The sequence below is a fragment of the Aedes aegypti genome, chromosome 2 (genome assembly GCF_002204515.2).
Source record: "Aedes aegypti strain LVP_AGWG chromosome 2, AaegL5.0 Primary Assembly, whole genome shotgun sequence".
NCBI lineage: Eukaryota > Metazoa > Arthropoda > Insecta > Diptera > Culicidae > Aedes > Aedes aegypti.
Window position 1 is genome coordinate 133,069,272 of NC_035108.1, and position 19,016 is coordinate 133,088,287.

General features: G+C 38.3%; 1 protein-coding gene across 4 annotated transcripts in view; it reads left to right on the forward strand.

Annotated features, from left to right (window-relative positions):
- LOC5567280 (slit homolog 1 protein) overlaps nucleotides 1–16,803 on the forward strand; it is a 95,174-nt gene extending 78,371 nt beyond the window's left edge. For all 4 annotated transcript variants that reach the window (XM_021842433.1, XM_021842434.1, XM_021842435.1 and 1 more), the window contains 5 exons: nucleotides 176–312; nucleotides 393–545; nucleotides 618–798; nucleotides 7,591–7,730; nucleotides 15,211–16,803. In XM_021842433.1, coding sequence (XP_021698125.1) covers nucleotides 176–312; nucleotides 393–545; nucleotides 618–798; nucleotides 7,591–7,730; nucleotides 15,211–15,503 — 904 coding nt within the window. In that variant the 3' untranslated portion in view covers nucleotides 15,504–16,803. The remainder of the gene's footprint in view (nucleotides 1–175; nucleotides 313–392; nucleotides 546–617; nucleotides 799–7,590; nucleotides 7,731–15,210) is intronic.
- The last annotated feature ends 2,213 nt before the right edge of the window (nucleotides 16,804–19,016 follow it).

The following is a 19,016-nucleotide window of genomic DNA, read 5'->3' on the forward strand; positions in this document are numbered from 1 at the left end:
ACTTATAGGTATTCTACTAAACAGCTCGAATATTCATTATCATTTCATTATTTTCTTATTGTCATAAATTAATTTTAATGACTGCTTATAAGTATCACTTTTACTCAATTCGATTTGAGTTTAGTTATTAATGCTAAAACTATTATTCCGCTTCTTACTACTGCCTTTCTCACAGAAAGCTGAAACGTCTGAATCTCGGTGGCAACGATCTAACCTCCGTCCCGCAAAAAGCCCTCTCCAAGTTGGACATGCTGCGAAAGTTGGAACTCCAGGAAAATCGTCTCAAAACCATTAAAGAGGGTGACTTTGAAGGTAATGTGAAATTGATAGCAATCGCCCGAAAGCCCATCAGCGCTAAAATTGTTTTATTTTGCTCGCGGGTTCAACGACAGGTCTTTCCAATCTGGATGCCCTAATCCTGGCCCACAACCAGCTCACCGAGGTACCGGCACGCGTCTTCAGCCATTTGATTCTGCTTAACTCGCTGGAGTTGGAGGGAAATTCCATCTCCTACATCGATAAGGATGCCTTCGAGGGACTGGAAGGTAGGGAATATTAAGAACCACTGACTGTCTGATATCTATGCACGTTGTATAATTCTCATTTTTCCTCCGCAGAAAATCTCCAGTACCTTCGTCTCGGCGATAACAATCTGCACCGCATTCCGAGCGAAGCTCTTCGACCGTTGCATCGTTTGCGGCATCTAGATCTTCGTTCCAACAACATCTCGTCCATAAACGAAGATGCTTTCGTCGGATTCGGTGATTCGATTACGTTCCTGAATCTGCAGAAAAATGAGTAAGTTTAGTGCGCTCTTATACCGAAGAGTTGTTTACCCCGAGTTTTCCAACCCACACGGTGCAAGAAGTTATCAGATTCAGGGGTCGGTGCAATTTACTAATGGAGAATCCTTTCTCTTGGATTTTTCCTCCAAGGCACTATGGGAAGGGAGTGAAATTATTTTGTCAAAAAAGTGTTTTTAGAAAATAGTTATTTACGCAACAGGAACGATGATTTTTACAGCACGATTGGTAAATTTATTCTACGAAGCTTGCCGAGTGAAAATTGAAAATTGTCGGGTTTATAACGCAACTCGGTCGATCATATTTTTATGCACAAAGAACACTCAAAACAACAATTCTCACGAAACATTACTAAAGGATCTATTACAAATGAGAGATTCTCTCCTCTCTCGCTCTCTTCTGATTATAACAGTGGAATACTAAAGCTTTAGGGAAGGTTTTCACTACAGATCGAAAGGCATTTTCCTTGACTAGCGTTTCATATAAAAAACGCAACAGAAGAGGTTAATGTTACTCAGTTATTGATCAAAGAGAAAGTAAACAAATAGAGCCTCTCATTTGTTCATAGGTCCTTTAGTAATGTTTCGCGAGAATTCTGCTTATCAAATTATCTCTCGGCCCATGAGACAATGAGCACTTTATGATGGGTCTTCTGAAAATATCTGTGGGGAATTAACTGGAAAAGCGGTAACAAAAAAAAAAAAACTTAGATGGTATTGATGCATTAATTTCTGGCTAAATTCTGAAATAAATAATAAAAAAATAAGGAAGATACCCTTAAGAAAATTTTAAGGTAATTAGAATGTAAGTTACAGAACATGAATTATCAGGATATATCAGAATTTAATTCTTGTAGCTTTTCCTTTAAAAACCTTGGCGCACTTCTTCTCTTCTGGTAAAATTCCTAAACATTATGAGATGAATGACAAATTAAGAGTTAATTTCTTGCACGGAGTAGCTCCGAATGCTATCACCGAGTTGTGTTTGATCCTTCGACCTTGACGCTTGCTCCTGCGGGGGCTGGCGATGAGGGCAGGATCAAACATGTCGCGCGTCGGTCGAGTGAAAATGAAAAAAAAAAACGCGATCGCTTAGTTGTGTTTGGTCCTTCGACCTTGACGCTTGCTCCAGCGGGGGCCGGCGATGAGGGCAGGATCAAACATGTCGCGCGTCGGTCGAGTAACGTGAAAAAGCGCCGCGTTCGATTAGTCCTTTTTGATCTTTCGACGATGACGCTTGCTCCTGGGCAGTGCGTCAAGAAAGCCCGAGCAGTCGTCAGTTCGAGCAAACGAGTGAAGCTGAAAGTGGATTGTTGCTGCTCAAGGATGACGGATCAATTGGTGAGCTCGTTTTATGCTACTTTTTCTAATCTATAAAATATGTATGCCTGCACCTTTAATCGTTACAACGGTGAGACGTAAATATGATTTTTCAACAAACTATGAATGGTTCGTCATCTAAAGTGTCGGCATATTTTTTCTCGGCATTAATATTGTTCATATCGAATGAAAATATTATATTTACATATAAGCATGTTTATATATCACAAATAACTATTTATCATGGTCTAATCGCTTATCAAAGTGAATTCTGTGACCCAACGATCCTCCCCATTAACAAACATCCCTCCCAGTAACGTTTGTGGAGATGCAGAGGCAAACACGGTCTCCAAATAGCAAAGGTTGCACACTAACATTCCTACCCCCAATCCCACCTGACTGCAAGGACGTGGCCGGCGCCGTTATTGACCATGTACAAATAGAGGCACTGAATTATGCACACTGAAGAAGATTATGACCGATCTCAGCCGAACTTCTAGTTGATTCTTTGTGCATTTTCATTGACTTCGGACAATCACGGAATAGCAACCATTGATATGTGTAGTCAGTCTAAGCTAAGCTAAGCTAAGCGGAGTAGCTCCGAATGCTATCACCGAAGGTAAGTGATAGCATAAGTATGTGTCTGAAAGAATCACAAAAGGAACTTTATGGAGAAGTTCTGCAGGAATCGTTGAAAGATATCTATAAAGATCTAAGTTCAAATTCGTTGCGTTTTCGCTTGGAAAAGAGATTGAGGGTTACCTGTATAAACGATGTGAGTAATCCCCGTAAGAATTATTAGATGAAATATTGAAGAAATTCAGAATAAATCCTTTTCGGCAGGATGTTCCGTAGAATCTATCGAGAAATTACTCAATTAATAAGGATTTCACTAGTAAAATCAGCAAAAAATCTCCTGCAGGAATCCTCAAATGTTTTTTTGAAAGAAATTCTGGAGTGTTTTCAGCAATGATTTCCTAGCAAATTCTTACGAAAATTCCGCCAGAAATCACTCTAAGGATCCCTCCATAAATTATTCATTTCTTCTCCATGAAACCCTCCATGGTAGAAGGCGATTCTAAACAGGTGAACGGCCAAATTGGCCAAATCCCCCGGGGCACCTGGAACCTACTATGGAGTCGTCATGGCAGTCAATGGTGCTGGAAATGCTTCGGAAAGCATAACCTTTGAAAATCATGAAGTTTGATGCCCATATCGATATGGTTCTTGATATGTTCCTAATTGACCACTTCCCCAGGGCACCTGGAACCTTCTATAAAGTAGGCTTTGTATCTAATGGTTCTGAATATGCTGCTGGAAACATCATTTTTAAGGTCGATGCCCACTTGGATATAGTTCTGAATAATATTTACATAATTGAAAATACAAACATGACTGACCATGTTTTCCGGAACCATTTTACGGAAATAGTCATATTTCTAAAGATTTCCAACCAATCTTGATGCGTCCAGCAGCATTCAACTTCCTTTTAGTTCTTGTTTCTAGGAAAATTTTAAACATCTATCCAACTTTACCGCACAAAAATCCAAGCGACAGAAAAAATGACATTTGGACATGGCCTTGGAAAATCCGGAACATCTCCGGTGTCCAGTGGCCAAAATGCATGGCCAAGTAAGTTCCTGAAACAAGACCAAATTTGCCGTCGACTGCTTCTGGATGCATCCAATTTCATCGGTTTTTCATAAAGTTATGAGCATTTGAAAATAGGCAAATTTTACCTATCTCAATCATTTTGCCCTGTATGAGAATTCAAAAAGAAAAATATTTTTCTATATGATCAGACGTAAAATAGCTGGACATGTCAAAAAACCTATAATTTTGCTTCAAAACTCAACTAATCCGTTTTCATCAAAACCCGTGCAAATTTGGGTTTCAGCACATTTTTTTCTGGTCGACAACTCATTCTCGTATAGCTTCAGCATCCTCGAATGTCACTTATTATTGAAAGTACTTTAAATTATTAGAAGAGCTTCTTTATACCCTGCAAATCGCTCCCCGTCATTCCCCGCGGAGAAATCTTGCTCAAACGCACTTTTAAGGCTAAGCAATCGATTGAAGAAGATTATTTTTGCCTAAATTTGCCCAAAACGAAAGTTTTTTGAAAAAGTTGACAGCCAAAAAATGTATAAAAAAACAGCAATTTTGATAGAATTTGAGAACAAAAAAAATGTGATTATGCCCAATATAGAGTTTTCAACTCTAAACCATGTTCCAAAACACTTGTAATAACTAAAAATAGTAAAATATTAGGAATGCTCAATTTCTGCCATGATTAAAGTTTTTAGCACTCATAATTGTCGTATCTTTATACATTTCAGGGTGGTGAACGAACTGACCATCTAATATGCACCCTTCTTTATTTAATTGGTGGTTCTTCCGAGTTTTACCGTCCTCAGCATTCTTGCTATACACATAGCCGAGAATGACAGAATACTTACTTCTTTTGACTGTTTATCGTTCTTTCTCGTCCCCACTTTTCGGAGAAACCAGTCATTCGGGGAAATGGCATTCGGAGAAAGTAGCACATGTCTTTTCGTTTTATTGTGCCGTAATCATTTTTGGCGTCCATTCTTCTATTGGATTAATAATAAATTTAACCTTCTTTTAAAAATAGGCTGTTCTTTAAATTTATACTGTTTTAAATTTTATAACTTAGTATAGCTAAATGTTACCCATTTTTATATTTTTCGGTTTCATCAATTCTTGCCAGATGTGTTGATAGAATGATAATTACTTTAGAATTTGCTAATATTTCACATATATTTTTTTTGGCAAACGCGTGATCTCCTTCCGAGATATGCTGGAAAAATATATTTTTTCAATCACAAATTTTCTCTTCTCTCGACATTAGACGGTGTTTTTGATGTAAACTTCCAAAATTAGAAAAAGTTGTGCCTCAAAAAATTTCTTTTAAAGATCTGTTGTTCGTTTAAGCTATGCTGTGGTTAGTTTTTTTTGCGTTAGAGCCTTAAACATTTTAAAAGAAAAATAATCTGCTCTCGTATATAGGATATTTTTGCATTAAGTCGCATTGATAGATCTTTGGATTAGAGCTTTTTATATTTTGCATAAAAATTCCATTCTTTTATCAAGTAATTTTAATCGAGTGTTACGTCCAAACTGGGACAGAGCTTGATCTGCAACGAAATATCCAATGAGCGTTCCCTTGATGAGTAACTGCGAACTATCTTTTTTTTGCTGTGTCGTCCCATTTGGACACGACTCGGACCTATGTAGATCCATCTCGCCCTGCGAACTTTCTTTGCCAATTTACTGTTTTCAAATATGAATCGCAACAAGCTCAAAGATACTCTATGTTCTGAGATGAAGAGACCCGTCACGAGTTTTATTTAGTAATGCTAACAACAATGTTTGAAATTCTTAGCTTGGAAAATCTCTGAACGAACATCACGCTTGTTAAGAACCTAACAAAATTTCTTGCTATGGGCTCGGTGGTGTTGATCTCGGTAATAGCTTAAAAAATGCGAATATTTATTTTGAGTCAATCATTATGCCAAACGGCCATTATGCCAAATGACCATTATGCCAAACGGCCACTATGCCAAACGGCCTTATGCCAAACGACTTTATGCCAAACGGAGTACAATCATTAGGATAGCTTTTCGTAATTGTAAATATCTCTGACATCTTACATTGTTCGCGAACCAGGACAAAAGTAGGACAAAACTTGAAATAAGAAAAGTAAATCAGGACACCTCAGAATAAGCTCAAAATCAGGACATTCTTCTTCTTCTTCTTTCTGGCGTTACGTCCCCACTGGGACAGAGCCTGCTTCTCAGCTTAGTGTTCTTATGAGCACTTCCACAGTTATTCACTGAGAGCTTACTATGCCAATGACCATTTTTGCATGTGTATATCGTGTGGCAGGTACGAAGATACTCTATGCCCTGGGAAGTCGAGAAAATTTCCAACCCGAAAAGATCCTCGACCGGTGGGATTCGAACCCACGACCCTCAGCTTGGTCATGCTGAATAGCTGCGCGTTTACCGCTACGGCTATCTGGGCCCCTGTGAAAATCAGGACATGTCCTGCTAAATAAGGACGGATGGTAATCCAATACGGAGTCAGAGTTTTTGAAATAAAAACTATACTCATTCGACTAAAAATATATTTTAAATCTCAAATGTAAAATGTTATTCTTTTTATATATCTCAAATATAAGAAATTGAGCAAAATCATGGGTTTTTATCAAATTTTAAATCACGAGGGTCGGTCCCACTGGCCATAAAAATTGGGCTTTTTGCATATTTCAAGTGAATGTACATTTGACCAAAATATGGTCAAAACCGGTGTAGCTCGATTAGAGTAAGGTGGGGCAAAAGTTCGACCTTAGTGGTATAATCAAAGTTTCCAGGAAAATAATAGCAGATGAAACAAAACAAATACCATACAGCGATCCTTCAACATATTGACTATAACTTTGCTGAACAAACTTGTGTCAAAATATTTACCCATTTTTAGTTATAACAGTTTCAAAATTGATTGTCTTAAACGAACTTTTGCCCCACCGGTAGGGCAAAAGTTCGAATCTAGTGTGGGGCAAAAGTTCGTTGGCTAAAATACAAAATATCAATACTTTTATGCCAGGCATACTTTATGTCAGCCGTAAACTTATGTTTGCCGAAAAATACACACTAAATTTTCATCAAAAAATGCCCAAAACAGGGTTAATTGTAATACACTCAAAAAATAGCAGTTTTTCACAAAACTAAGTGAAAATGTAAAATTTTTGTGACATTTTTCGCACGATCAGGTAAATTTCGCTAAATTTGAAGATAATATGTGGATTTCAGAAAATTTGAAAAATTTTCCGTGGGTTTATACATGGGTCGAACTTTTGCCCCGCAGATTTGAACTTTTGCCCCGCAGATTCGAACTTTTGCCCCGCTATGGGCCAAAAATTGATTCCAACTATTTATGGAAAAACTAATACACGTCAAAGCATCCTTATGATAGGCCTAGAAACGCCCTTACATAAAATATTGAAAAATATTTTATCTTCATTTGGTTCGAAAGTTTGACCAAATATTACAATATTTACGTCGAAAAACAACAAATAGCCATAACTTTTCCAAATCTCAATCGATTTTTATGATATTTGGAGTGAAAGTCTCTCACTTGAATAACATTCGAACCACCATGACATTTCTAAGTTTTGATTTTATTTGAGCTAGAAATCTTAAAAAGAAACTCTTGCCCCACTAGAACTTTTGCCCCACTTTACTCTACACGTTTGTAATGTTTTAGGACGCTTTTATTGTAAAATGAAAAAATCTCCATTAACAGACATTTTGTTCCATAGTGCCCCCTCCCCCTACGTGGGTCGCAGCACCGAACGACTCGGCCATAATTAAAGAGCAAAGTTTCCGTTTACGCTTCGGTTTTTCCATTAATTTACCATTTTCTTGCTCTGTTTCCTATTCCAGTATCAAAGTGCTGCCGGCGTTGGTTTTCGAGAATCTCAACTCGCTGGAGACGCTCAGTATCCAAAACAACAAGCTGACGCGCATACCGGAGGAAGTGATGGAACCAATCATGGACTCGCTGCGTGTGGTCGACATCATGGGTGAGTTATCTTTTGTTTTGCTGTCAGTTTATCCGTTGCATGTTGAACGAGTTTCGGAGAGTAAACTTTCACTGCTAGTCTTCTGATTAAATTTCCACGAAGATTGTCCTACATGAATCAAATTTCCGGATTAGCGATATCAACGGATTGCATGGCAATAACTAAGACTAAATTTACTACTTGTGATCATTCTAACGAGTTTATTCATGTTAAATAGTTATCCCCTTTAAAAATAAAGCGCTGTAAGCACACCACAGAGGGATTAGGTGGACGAAAATATGAAAGGATTTGCGGTGTAGCGCATGAATAACATGCCGGGGTAATTCCATCACCATGAAAAGTATTTTGCTGGGAGGGATGTAGATACAAAATGCCTAAGGCGGCCCAACTAAATGAAACCAAGCGAAAAGTTTTTTTGAAGGTTACTTAAAGGTTGAACGTCGAGCTTTGGAAAGGAATAATCTGAATTGATGGAATTGAAAATAAGTGGCATAAGTCGGAAAGGGCTTCCTCAAGAATATTATTTAGTTAACTCTATAAAGTGATCTTAATAATATTGAGGCTTCAGAAAAAGCAAGACTTATGTGCGATGTCCGTATGACATGGGAACATTTCCAGAAACCTGGAAGAAACTTCCAAAGCCCTTTTCCTTATTCAGTGCCATTGGTTGAATTGATCACCGTGATCTTCTAATATTAAACTTATTCAGTGCCGTCGATGCCGAAAGTGGAGTTATAGCTCTAAACATTGCCGCATGGATGCTTAATGCTTCATCTGAGGAAGTTCTTCTCACGCTAAGGAAGTCTGTCCTGTAAAGGAAGATACCATAAAGTTTCTATGCGCAAATTTTCTGAATTTTATGGGTTAATTTAACTTTCTTATGCGGGAAATTGGAAACCTAGCTAAAATATAATTATATTTTTATTTTACGACAATGGAATCTTTATTGTTGGTTTTCAATACTTTATTGTAGCAAAAACCTTATTATACTGAATAATTAAATTTGATATTTAAACTTGTTGATTATAGAGCTAGTATTGCTCCTCCCCGTTCAAAGGTTCTTAATGTTAATTCTTCATTCTATCTGATACTCTGTTCGAAATACTAAATTTCTAGTTGCTACTACCCAGACAACCAGAAATCGCATGAAAGTTCACGTTGTAACTCGTTTATTCGTACTAATTACATCAAACCCGCAAAACACCGTGGATAAACTCGTCGAATTGATGAGTTTCCTCGCATAAAACACTTTTTTCTGAGTTCATTTGTACATTTTGCTTCGTCCCGTACACTCGTACAAAGTATGTCTAATCGATCCGTAGCAGCTGTCAAATCAACATTTGTTATCATACGTTAAGTCGCATAAGAGTACAGGTTAGTTCGGTAGAATATTTATTCACTCGCAATGTATGTTATTATTCATCACATAATATACGCACGCATATCGCCTCCTTTTGTACGTAGAAGGCCTTTTCGCGACATCTTATAAGTGAAATGTTGCACATACAAAGCCTACAGGTGATTTCGTTATACGTACATTTTGGTTGTCTGGGTACTATCCATGAATGAACTATGCATTCGTTTCGTGTTCTCAAGGGAAAATAACTGTGTTCTGAACCCATTTTTTTAAACATCAGTAAGAGATTTTAGGTTAAAAGCACAACGTTGTGGAACACAGTGGCATAAGTATATATTTACCTTCAAATGGTAGCATTAACGTAGAACATCCGTTAACCCATGCAATTTTCCAGTCTTGACTACTGCAGCAGTTCTATCTTGGTTCCATTTCACGTTAAAATAAAATAAAATAAAACCTTCTGCATCAAACCTAGAAACTCCATAACGACTGGTCCCAATTCTAATCTGTATCATCCAAAACAAGAATCACACTCCAGCTGCGATGTTGCGGAAAACTTTCAGCCCGTGAAAAAGGTACCGAAGGGCCCACGGAAACGTGACTTAATTTCATTTCAGAAGCGTGCTCAAACCGTGCACGCTTTGCTTGATTGCTTGACGGCTGACAAGTGTGGGGCGAATATCACGGATGATGATCACATTTCGTCCTATCAAATCGTGAGCTATAAGTTAGTGAACTCGTTAGGATGATTGTCGTCGGTACAGATCTTGATTTCGTTTGGTATTCAGCTCGGTGACAATATTGAACCATAACAGAAGCGGTCGCCTGTCACTGGCGTAGGATAGTTTTACATTAGTTCGAAGCGATACGAAATGGAAGTTTACTTTTACAGCGGGGAACAATGCGGTGCACCGGAGCCATCATAGTTCGTTGTGAATGTCACGTAATCAAAACTTTTCTGTCGCTTGACTGAGACAAATGCTTTTTGGAGTGGAACATTCCTGTTAAAATGACAAGGGAAACAACTTGATCAGAATTGGTTCTTTGGATTTCAGATCGTGATGTCTTGCCCCAAAAGCCCCTGAACGCCAGTTCTCTGAAGGGACGAATCCCCATTTTTCTGAATAGTATATTTTGCCAAAAGTGTTTGGTAATTCTCGATGACTTTTTCAAATTGATGTAAGTAACTTACACACGGTTTTGAGAAAATTAATTAAGAAGAATCACAACCTGTCTTCTATAACCGTTGAATCACCTTTTTAACATTTTTTCGCCGTGTACATCGCTTAAATTTTGCATACAATCAGCTCGCGTTCAAAAACTAGGTAGTTTATATTGTTTCCCACAAAAATAATTATAACAAAATGATAAGCCGTTTCATTCAGTTACTTTTGACGTTTTTCTACCAGTGTAAAATCGACACAAGTAGTGTTTTGTTTTGATTCGTGGTTAAGTCAGTTTGTTTCTCCATACAACGGAGCGGTGAAAGTAGCGGTTGGCTTGCGAAAGTTTAAATTAGATTCGGCGTAAGTAACGTTTTGTAATTCCGCAATTAAACGTTCTAAAAGTAAAAAATCTAGTTGGGTAAGAGCGGAACGTGTGGAATTTCGTCTGAAAAACACGAAGGACCGATAAAGTAAGTTTGTTCACATTTTTGACTTGAAACTATCTGAATAAGTTTTCGAGAATTATCGATCATTTGATATCAGTATCGTAGCTAGGGGGTGCGATCCGCACCAGACCCCAAGTTCCTGAGGGTCCCAAAATCATTGTGAAATTAGCTCATAGCAGTATGCATTGAGTTTATAACAAACTAAAATGTATACAGGCAAGGAAAACCAGATTTTAAAGGGACCTAGACTGGTAGTATGTAAGGGCCCATGTATCATTTAGAATATTGATAAAGCTAGTGTTTATTTTAACATTATAGAACAGTACTTTTTAACAGAACATCATTATTTTTTATTCAAAAATACACTGTTTTGTTAATCATCGAACATCCATTTATAGTTCATCCAAGAGCTTCAATCGAAATTTTCTATTAATTTTCTCAAGAAAATCTTGCGGAAAATTATGCAGGGTTTCCTTTGGTAAATCAATCAATAATTAATTTAAGAAATCCAGCAAAGATCTCTGAGGAACTTCTGTCTTGTCGAAATTTCATCAGTATTAGTGATTTTTTATTTAGGAATTCTCACCAATTATTTTTGGAAAATTTCCTTAGCATCTCCTTTGATAAATTCCTTGAGAAATGCTGTGAGAATTCTTGGAGGACTTAATTGTGAAAAATTGTGACATCTTCAAAAAAAATCTGGTTGAATTCTTCAAGCCGTCTCGAACGGAAATCCTTGCCTTGAAAAGTTTGTAAACATATCACTAAATCAACACTGTTAAATGATATCTTCGAATTAATAGCTGAAGGAAACCCTGGACTAATTCCTGAGAAAAATCCCTGGAGGAACTTCTGAAGGAATCCCTTGAGGAATTCCTAATGGAATCTCTAGAGGAATTGCTGACGAAATTTCTGGAGAAATTCCTGAAAGAATCCCTGGATGAATTCCTGAAGGAATCTTTGGAGGAATTCATAAAGGAATTCCTGGAGGAATTTCTGAAGAAACCATTGGGAAATTCCTAAACGTATTCCTCGAGGGATCCCTGGAGGAATTCGAAAAGGAATCACTGTAGGAATTCCTGAAGAAATACCTGTAGGAACTCCCGAAGAAATTCCTGAAGGAATCCCTGGAGGAATTCCTGAAGGAATCACTGGAGGAATTCCTGAAGAAATCCCTGGGGGAATTTCTGAAGCAATCTCTGGAGGAATACCTGAAGGAATCCCTGGAGAAAATCTTGAAGGAATCTCTGGAAGAATGCCTGAAGGAATCCTTGGAGGAATTCCTGACAGAATCCCTGGAGGAATTCCTGAAGGAATCCCTGGAGGAGTTTCTGAAGGATTCTCTGGAGGAATTCCTGAAGGAATCCCTGGAGAAATTCCTGAAGGAATCTCTGGAGGAATACCTGAAGAAATCCTTGGATTCCTGAAGGAATCCCTGGAGGAATTCCTGAAGGAATCTCGGGAAGATTTCACAGTGTAACAAAAATGACACTTTTGTGTGTCTTAAGGATCAAAATATGTGTTTCTAGTAGATTTTGGGTCGCTGAATCTGATGCCGTTCTCAGAAATGTTCCAGCATAACACAATTTTAAGGTACAGGTCGCCATAGTTGTATAAAACACTGGTTTATTTGATGTTTACATGAAATTTAGAGTATGATTTATCAAACTTTTTTGTGATATAATCTACCAAATATGCTAAATAGGACTGGAACTTTTAATTTAGATACAAATCAGTTGAAATTTCACGACAAAATTTAGCTTAAATCGATTTTTTTCAATATGCTTGCAGTCTTCATATAAAATTCATCGTTTCTCTTATATGGCATAATACAATAATTTACTGAACCACCAAAAAATAATATTTAACCATCGAAAATATTATGAACTTTGTTGATAATTATTGCTTTATACCTGAAGTTTGAATTCGGTGACAAATTGAGCAAATAAATTACCATACAAGTTGGCAAACTTGCATGCAAGTTGGCTGAAACAGTCAAATTTTGCATTTTCAACAGTCAGTATCTCAAAAACTAGACGTGCCATTATATGTATTTCTGAAAACGGCAATGGCTTGAGACAAAACCGTGTTCCGCAGTGTTTCCTGAAGGAATCTCTGGAGAAATTCCAGAAAGAAACCCTGATGGAATTACTGAAGGAATTCCTGAGAGAATTCTTAAAGAAACCACTGGGAAATTCTCAAAAGTATTCCTCGAGGAATCATAGAAGGAATCCCTGGAGCAACTCCTGAAGGAATCCCTGGAAGAATTTCTGAAGGATTCCCTGGAGGAATTCCTGAAGGAATCCCTGGATCATTTCCTGAAGGAATCCCTGAAGGAATCCGTGGAGGAATTCTTGAAGGAATCTCTGGAGGAATTCCTGAAGAAATCCCAGAAGGAATTCCTGAAGGAATCTCTGGAGCAATTTCTGAAGGAATCCCTGGAGAAATTCCTGAAGAAATCCATGAATTCCTGAGAGAATTCCTAAAGAAACCACTGGGAAATTCTCAAAAGTATTTCTCGAGGAATCATAGAAGGAATCCCTGGAGGAATTCCTGACAGAATCCCTGGAGAAATTCCTGAAGGAATCCCTGGAGAAATTCTTGAAGGAGATCCTGGAGGAATTCCTGGAGGAATCCCTGGAGAAATTCCTGGAGGAATTCCCGGAAGAATCCCTGGAGGAATTCCCGGAAGAATCCCTGGAGGAATTCCCGGAGGAATCCCTAGAGGAATTCCCGGAGGAATCGCTGGAGGAATTCCTGGAGGAATCCCAGGAGGAATTCCCGGAGGAATCCCAGGAGGAATACCCGGAGGAATCCCTGGAGGAATTCTCGATGGAATTCTCGATGGAATTCCTGGAGGAATCCCTGAAGGAATCCCTGGAGGAATCCCTGGAGGAATCCCTGGAGGAATCCCTAGAGGAATCCCTGGAGGAATCCCTGAAGGAATTCCCGGAGGAATTCCTAAAGGAATCCCTGTAGCAATTCCTGAAGGAATCTCTGGAGAAATTCCTGAAGGAATCCCTGGAGGAATTTCTGAAGGAATCCCTGGAGGAATCTCTGGAAGAATCCCTGGAGGAATTCCCGGAAGAATCCCTGGAGAAATTCCCGGAGGAATCCCTGGAGGAATTCCTGAAGAAATCCCAGGAGCAATTCCTGATGGAATCCCTGGAGGAATTTCTGATGGAATCCCTGGAGGAATTCCTAAAGGAATCCCTGGAGAAATTCCTGACGGAATACCTAGAGGAATTCCTGAAGGAATACCTGGAGGAATTCCTAAAGGAATCCCTGGAGGAATTCCTAAAGAAATCCCTATAGCAATTCCTGAAGGAATCCCTGGAGAAATTCCTGAAGGAATCCCTGGAGGAATTTCTGAAGGAATCCCTGGAGGAATTTCTGAAGGAATCCCTGGAGGAATTTCTGAAGGAATCCCTGGAGGAATTTCTGAAGGAATCCCTGGAGGAATTTCTGAAGGAATCCCTGGAGGAACTCCTGAAGGATTTTCTGAAGAAATGCCTTGAGGAATTCTAGAAGAAGTTGCCTTAAGAAATTACTGAAAATATCCCTGAAGAATTTCTGGAGGAAACCCTGAATGAATTCCTGTAGGTATCCCTGGAGGAATTCCTGAAGGAATCGCTTGAGGAGTTTCTGTAGGAATTCCTGGGAAAACGCTCTTGAGGAATGCCTGAAGGATTCCCATCAAGAATTCCTGAAGGAATCACTGAAAGAATTCCTGAAGAAAACCCTGGAGTAATTATCGAAAAAAATCCATTGTGGGGTTCCTGAATCAATCCATGGTGGAATTCGTGGCAGAATTCCTGGAATAATTTCTGACGGAATTCCTGAAGGAATCTCTAGAGAAATATCTGAAACAATTTTTTAAAGGAAACCTTTTTGAGACTTTCTGAAAGAATATGGTGAAATTCCGGGTAGAACCCGTGGAATACTTGTGGGAATCTCTAGAGTAATGCTTGAAAGATCCCTGGAACATTTTCCAGAACGAAACCCTGAAGGAACTTCTGAAGGGAATCCTGGAGAAATTATTGGAAGCATCCTAGAGGAATTATTGAAGAAAAACAAAAAGGAAAATTTCTACTTCAAGGATCTTTTTTTACTCTTTTTTTATCTTATCTTAACACAAATTCGTGAAGCAAGAATTGCTTGCTTATTCTTATGTTTCGAATCTGAATGCCTAGTGGAATTGCATAGAGAAAACCTAGAAAAATTCCTATAATAGGATGTGTTTTCGGCGAAATACCTAGAATACAGAATCATCCCTGTCTTAAAACTTTCAATAGAAAAATTAATACTGAGCCGTGGCGATTCTAGAAGAAAGCTCTGGCTAATTTCCACTTGGAATATCTGGAGAAATCCATACAAAAATCAATGCAGGAATAATTCGAAACTATTTTTTATTCCCAAATTTTCAATATTTTTCTGTTCTATACGGAATCATACCAAGTATGGTGGAAAACATTCTTTTGAACATGCCTCTCCTTTCCTTTTCTTCCTAGATAATCCGCTGATCTGTTCGTGCGAGCTGGCCTGGTTCCCGAACCTGCTGAGAGACTTAAAGAACCGCGACGACGAGATGACCCAGAAGAAGCGCCCCATGTGTACGATGGCCAACGAGCACCGGGAGTACTACGTGCAGAACATGCCCCTGGAGCGGATGAACTGCGTCGGCAAAAAGTACCAAACGTCATCGCTGAGCGGTAGCGGGGCTTCCGGGCTGGTTGCTCCGGTGGCCACCAGCTTCGTCGTCGGGCTGGTTCGGGTGGTTTGCCGAGATTACCGCCACTATTAAAAATTGGTAGCAGCAGTGGTGCTGCTATCCTCATTCCTACCGGAGAGGAAAAACACTAGGAGGTAAGTGAACGTGATTTCAACCGACGACGACGGGTCGACGAGATGCCAGCAGGATGAAATACGAGAAGAACTGCAGTGTGGCACAGCGAAGCAGAAAATACAAATGTTGCTTTATATTTTCTCGTGTGGGCTTTTGTTCGCCTTTTTTTGTGTTGGCGCTTTTGTTTCTGGGAGTTTTGAGACTGGAATGAGAGAGAGCAATGGAAGAGAACAACAGGAGATACTTCCACCTACACGCTTAACTTCAGTTGCGGATTAAATGTGTAAGTCTTTCAGGGCGGCCGAAAACTCTGTTGTCTTTTCACGCTGTTTTTCCTTATGGTAGGTATCTACATTAATGCAAAATTGACTAGAAAGACAAAGGAATTTTCGGGCGTAAAGAGAGACTTACACATCTAAATTAAGCGTGTGGCGGGAAGCGGGTTCGGAGAAAGTTGGACAGCTGACCTGTATCAGGAGTGCGAGCGTGTGGTGTTTAGCATAATTACTAGAATTAAACCGGAACCGAAAGGATATAGAGTTACACAGAGTAAAACCATAAGCAAAAATTCAGGAAACAAGTCTCACGTGCGACTGAGAATTCTGGATCAGGTGAGCAAATAGAAAGGAGAAAAGCTAGAAATATAAATCAACACTACCCAAGAGGCAAGATGAAGCATCACATTACCAAAAAGTCTTTCAATGGAGTAAAATGCACTGGAACAATGTGCTTTTCAGTTTTTCTTTTCGGAGGGAGAAGGCGTTCTGTTTCGGAGTGCTGGAGGATGTAAGGAGAAAATGGAGGTGGTGGTGCGATGGGGTTAAACTTGTCATAGCTTGTCATGCTGAGGGTAGATGGAAATAGCATCGATCTTGAAGTGTGTTTTCCTTTGTGCAATAAAATTCAAATGAGCTTCATGACTAAATTGTTTGGTATTCTGGGATGATGATGAAATATTATGTCACGGTATGAGACGTTACGTGATGAATTGATTACCAGATACATGTATTGTGCAACATTATTAGTTGGGCAATTGTAATTTTTCGTTATTAACATTTCCTATAATGAAGACCACATCAATTCTTTATTTAAATGGATTCAAGTGAACAAATTTATGTTCATAGTAAAAATTGCAACCAAGGACGTAGCCATTTTTTTTCATAAAGGGGAGGAAGGGAAGTCCAAGCAATCATAAAAGTTGTTTAAAAAAAACAGTGAAAACCACAATATTAATCTAATCGTATTTTCTAAAAACAATCAGGTAATGATAAAAATGTCTCTTGAAGGAACTGACAAATAAATGCTGCTGAACAATTTGTCCAATATTTCGAAAAAAAAAAATCCTTCCAAGATTCTGTGACAGTTACGTTAGAATGTAGTTCAGGTATTCTTGAATGAATCGCTTTATTATCTCTTGAAGGAAAGACTCAATTAACTCATTGTTCATAATCTTCTATAATCCCTTGATGAACTCTTGGAGATATCTTGAAATAATTCCGAAGCAATTCCTAGTGAACACCCTTGAAGAATCAATTGTTGAAATTCTTCGAGAAAGTTCTGGGCAATTCACTGAAATAACCTTCTTGTGGCGTATTTTTGGATGATTTATGAGGAAACTATTGGATTAAACTCTGGTAACCTTCGTAATACTACCTATAACCTAAAGATTACGCAGCTAAAAATAGTTTCAAAATAATGTTGGACAGGAAAAATGTATATGAATATGCACGGTAGAGTGTTGCAACTTTTGAAATGTTGACTCCCCTACGCTTAAACGTTGCCAATTACGGTAAATATCTTTGAACTTCTTTGAACTCCCAAAGTTTGGAATAATTCGGAGGAAATATTTCTGTACACACGCTATATGAAGAAAAAAGGCCAACCTTTTGTGTTCAGCCCTCTATGTCTTCGTCATGATATTCTGTGTAAAATTTACAAACTCTCCTTAAGAAAAATCTTCCCAGCTACAACTTTGCCAAAGACACACTTCAGCAACACTTTGGCAATGGAGGGAAGAATAGATCAAAGTACAATAGAAATAATAGATCAAAGTAAGCTACAAAAGTATTCCTAGTTATATATTACTTACTTCACAGCGAAATTCTCTCTCTTTCTCTCTTCAACAAAACTTGAAAACAATGGTGCCATTACCTGTCAACTTTGACAGGTAACGGCACCGTTGTTTTCAGATTTTCCGAAGGAGGGAAAGAGAGCGATTTTCTGATTACGTCACCGTGCAATGGACAATTGAGTGATCATCTCAGCATGATTCAGACTTTTAAATCAATAATAACAAATTATCCAGACATCCAATCAAAATGTGGTCCTTGGCAAAGTTGTAGCTGGGAAGCATTGCCTTGAGAAGAGTTTCCAAAAATATTATGACGAAGAGTTAATGAGCTGAAGACAAAAGCTTTAGCTTCTTCAAAGTATTTTCCAAGTGAACTTCAAATAGCGTGTGCACAGTCAAATTTCTTCAAAATCATTCCAAACTTTGTAAGAACTTTGTAAGTATAATGCACGCTCATGTTAGAGCTCCATGAAACGTCGACGTATGAGGATGATTCAGAGAAAATAGTCGCATAAAATTTCCAGTTTAACAGTTAATTTTTCAAAAGTAAACGCTCAGGAGACAAATTCAGGAATGATTGGTACTTAGCTTATGTCAAACACTCCACAGAAGTTCCAGGAGATTTCTCAATTTATTCGAAAACTGTCAAGAAACCACAGGTTGGAATCGAGGGATTTACAAGAAAGGCTAAGACTTTATTTAGGTTCCCTACTATTTCCAATCGGACTCTAAATACTTTCAAGGATTTCTAAGAAATCCTTCGTATTTTCAAGCGATTTTTGAAGCGTATTTCATATTATTTTAGGTATTCCAAGTGATTCTCATTAAATTTCTAAAAGGTCTTAAAATATGAACGATTTAAAAAGTTTATTTGCGAATTTCGTGTGAAAATGGTATTTTTGATTCATTTTAAACAGGCTTGGCAGGAACTCCTCTGTGATTCAAAAATGAGGCGATGTCGAGGTAAAATTGAGTAAAAATTGAACTCAAAATCCACAACACAAATCCTCAACCGATTTAAATGAGAATGCATCTAAATGCGAGGATTTTTTAGGATCGCTAAATGTGACTAAGATAGATTTGAGGGTTCATCATAGGGTATAGTGGACGGCATGGACCTTTCCTCGATTGAAAAAAGTCGATTTGTAGCGGTCCCATTAATCTGATCTTTTGCTCTGGATAATCAGAAACCTAGGGTCTTTGTACGATTTTGGATTAAGTGCGATTCCTTCGAAACCCCGCAAAGGATTTTTTTAATCAAATAATATCTCAGAAATGTCATACCTCGGAGAGCTTCTAGAAGGATCTCTAAGATTCCGGAAGAAATTTGCTGTGGAATTCACTTTGGGATTTTTATTGATATTCCTCCAAGAATTCATTCTAGTCAAGCATGGAAATTA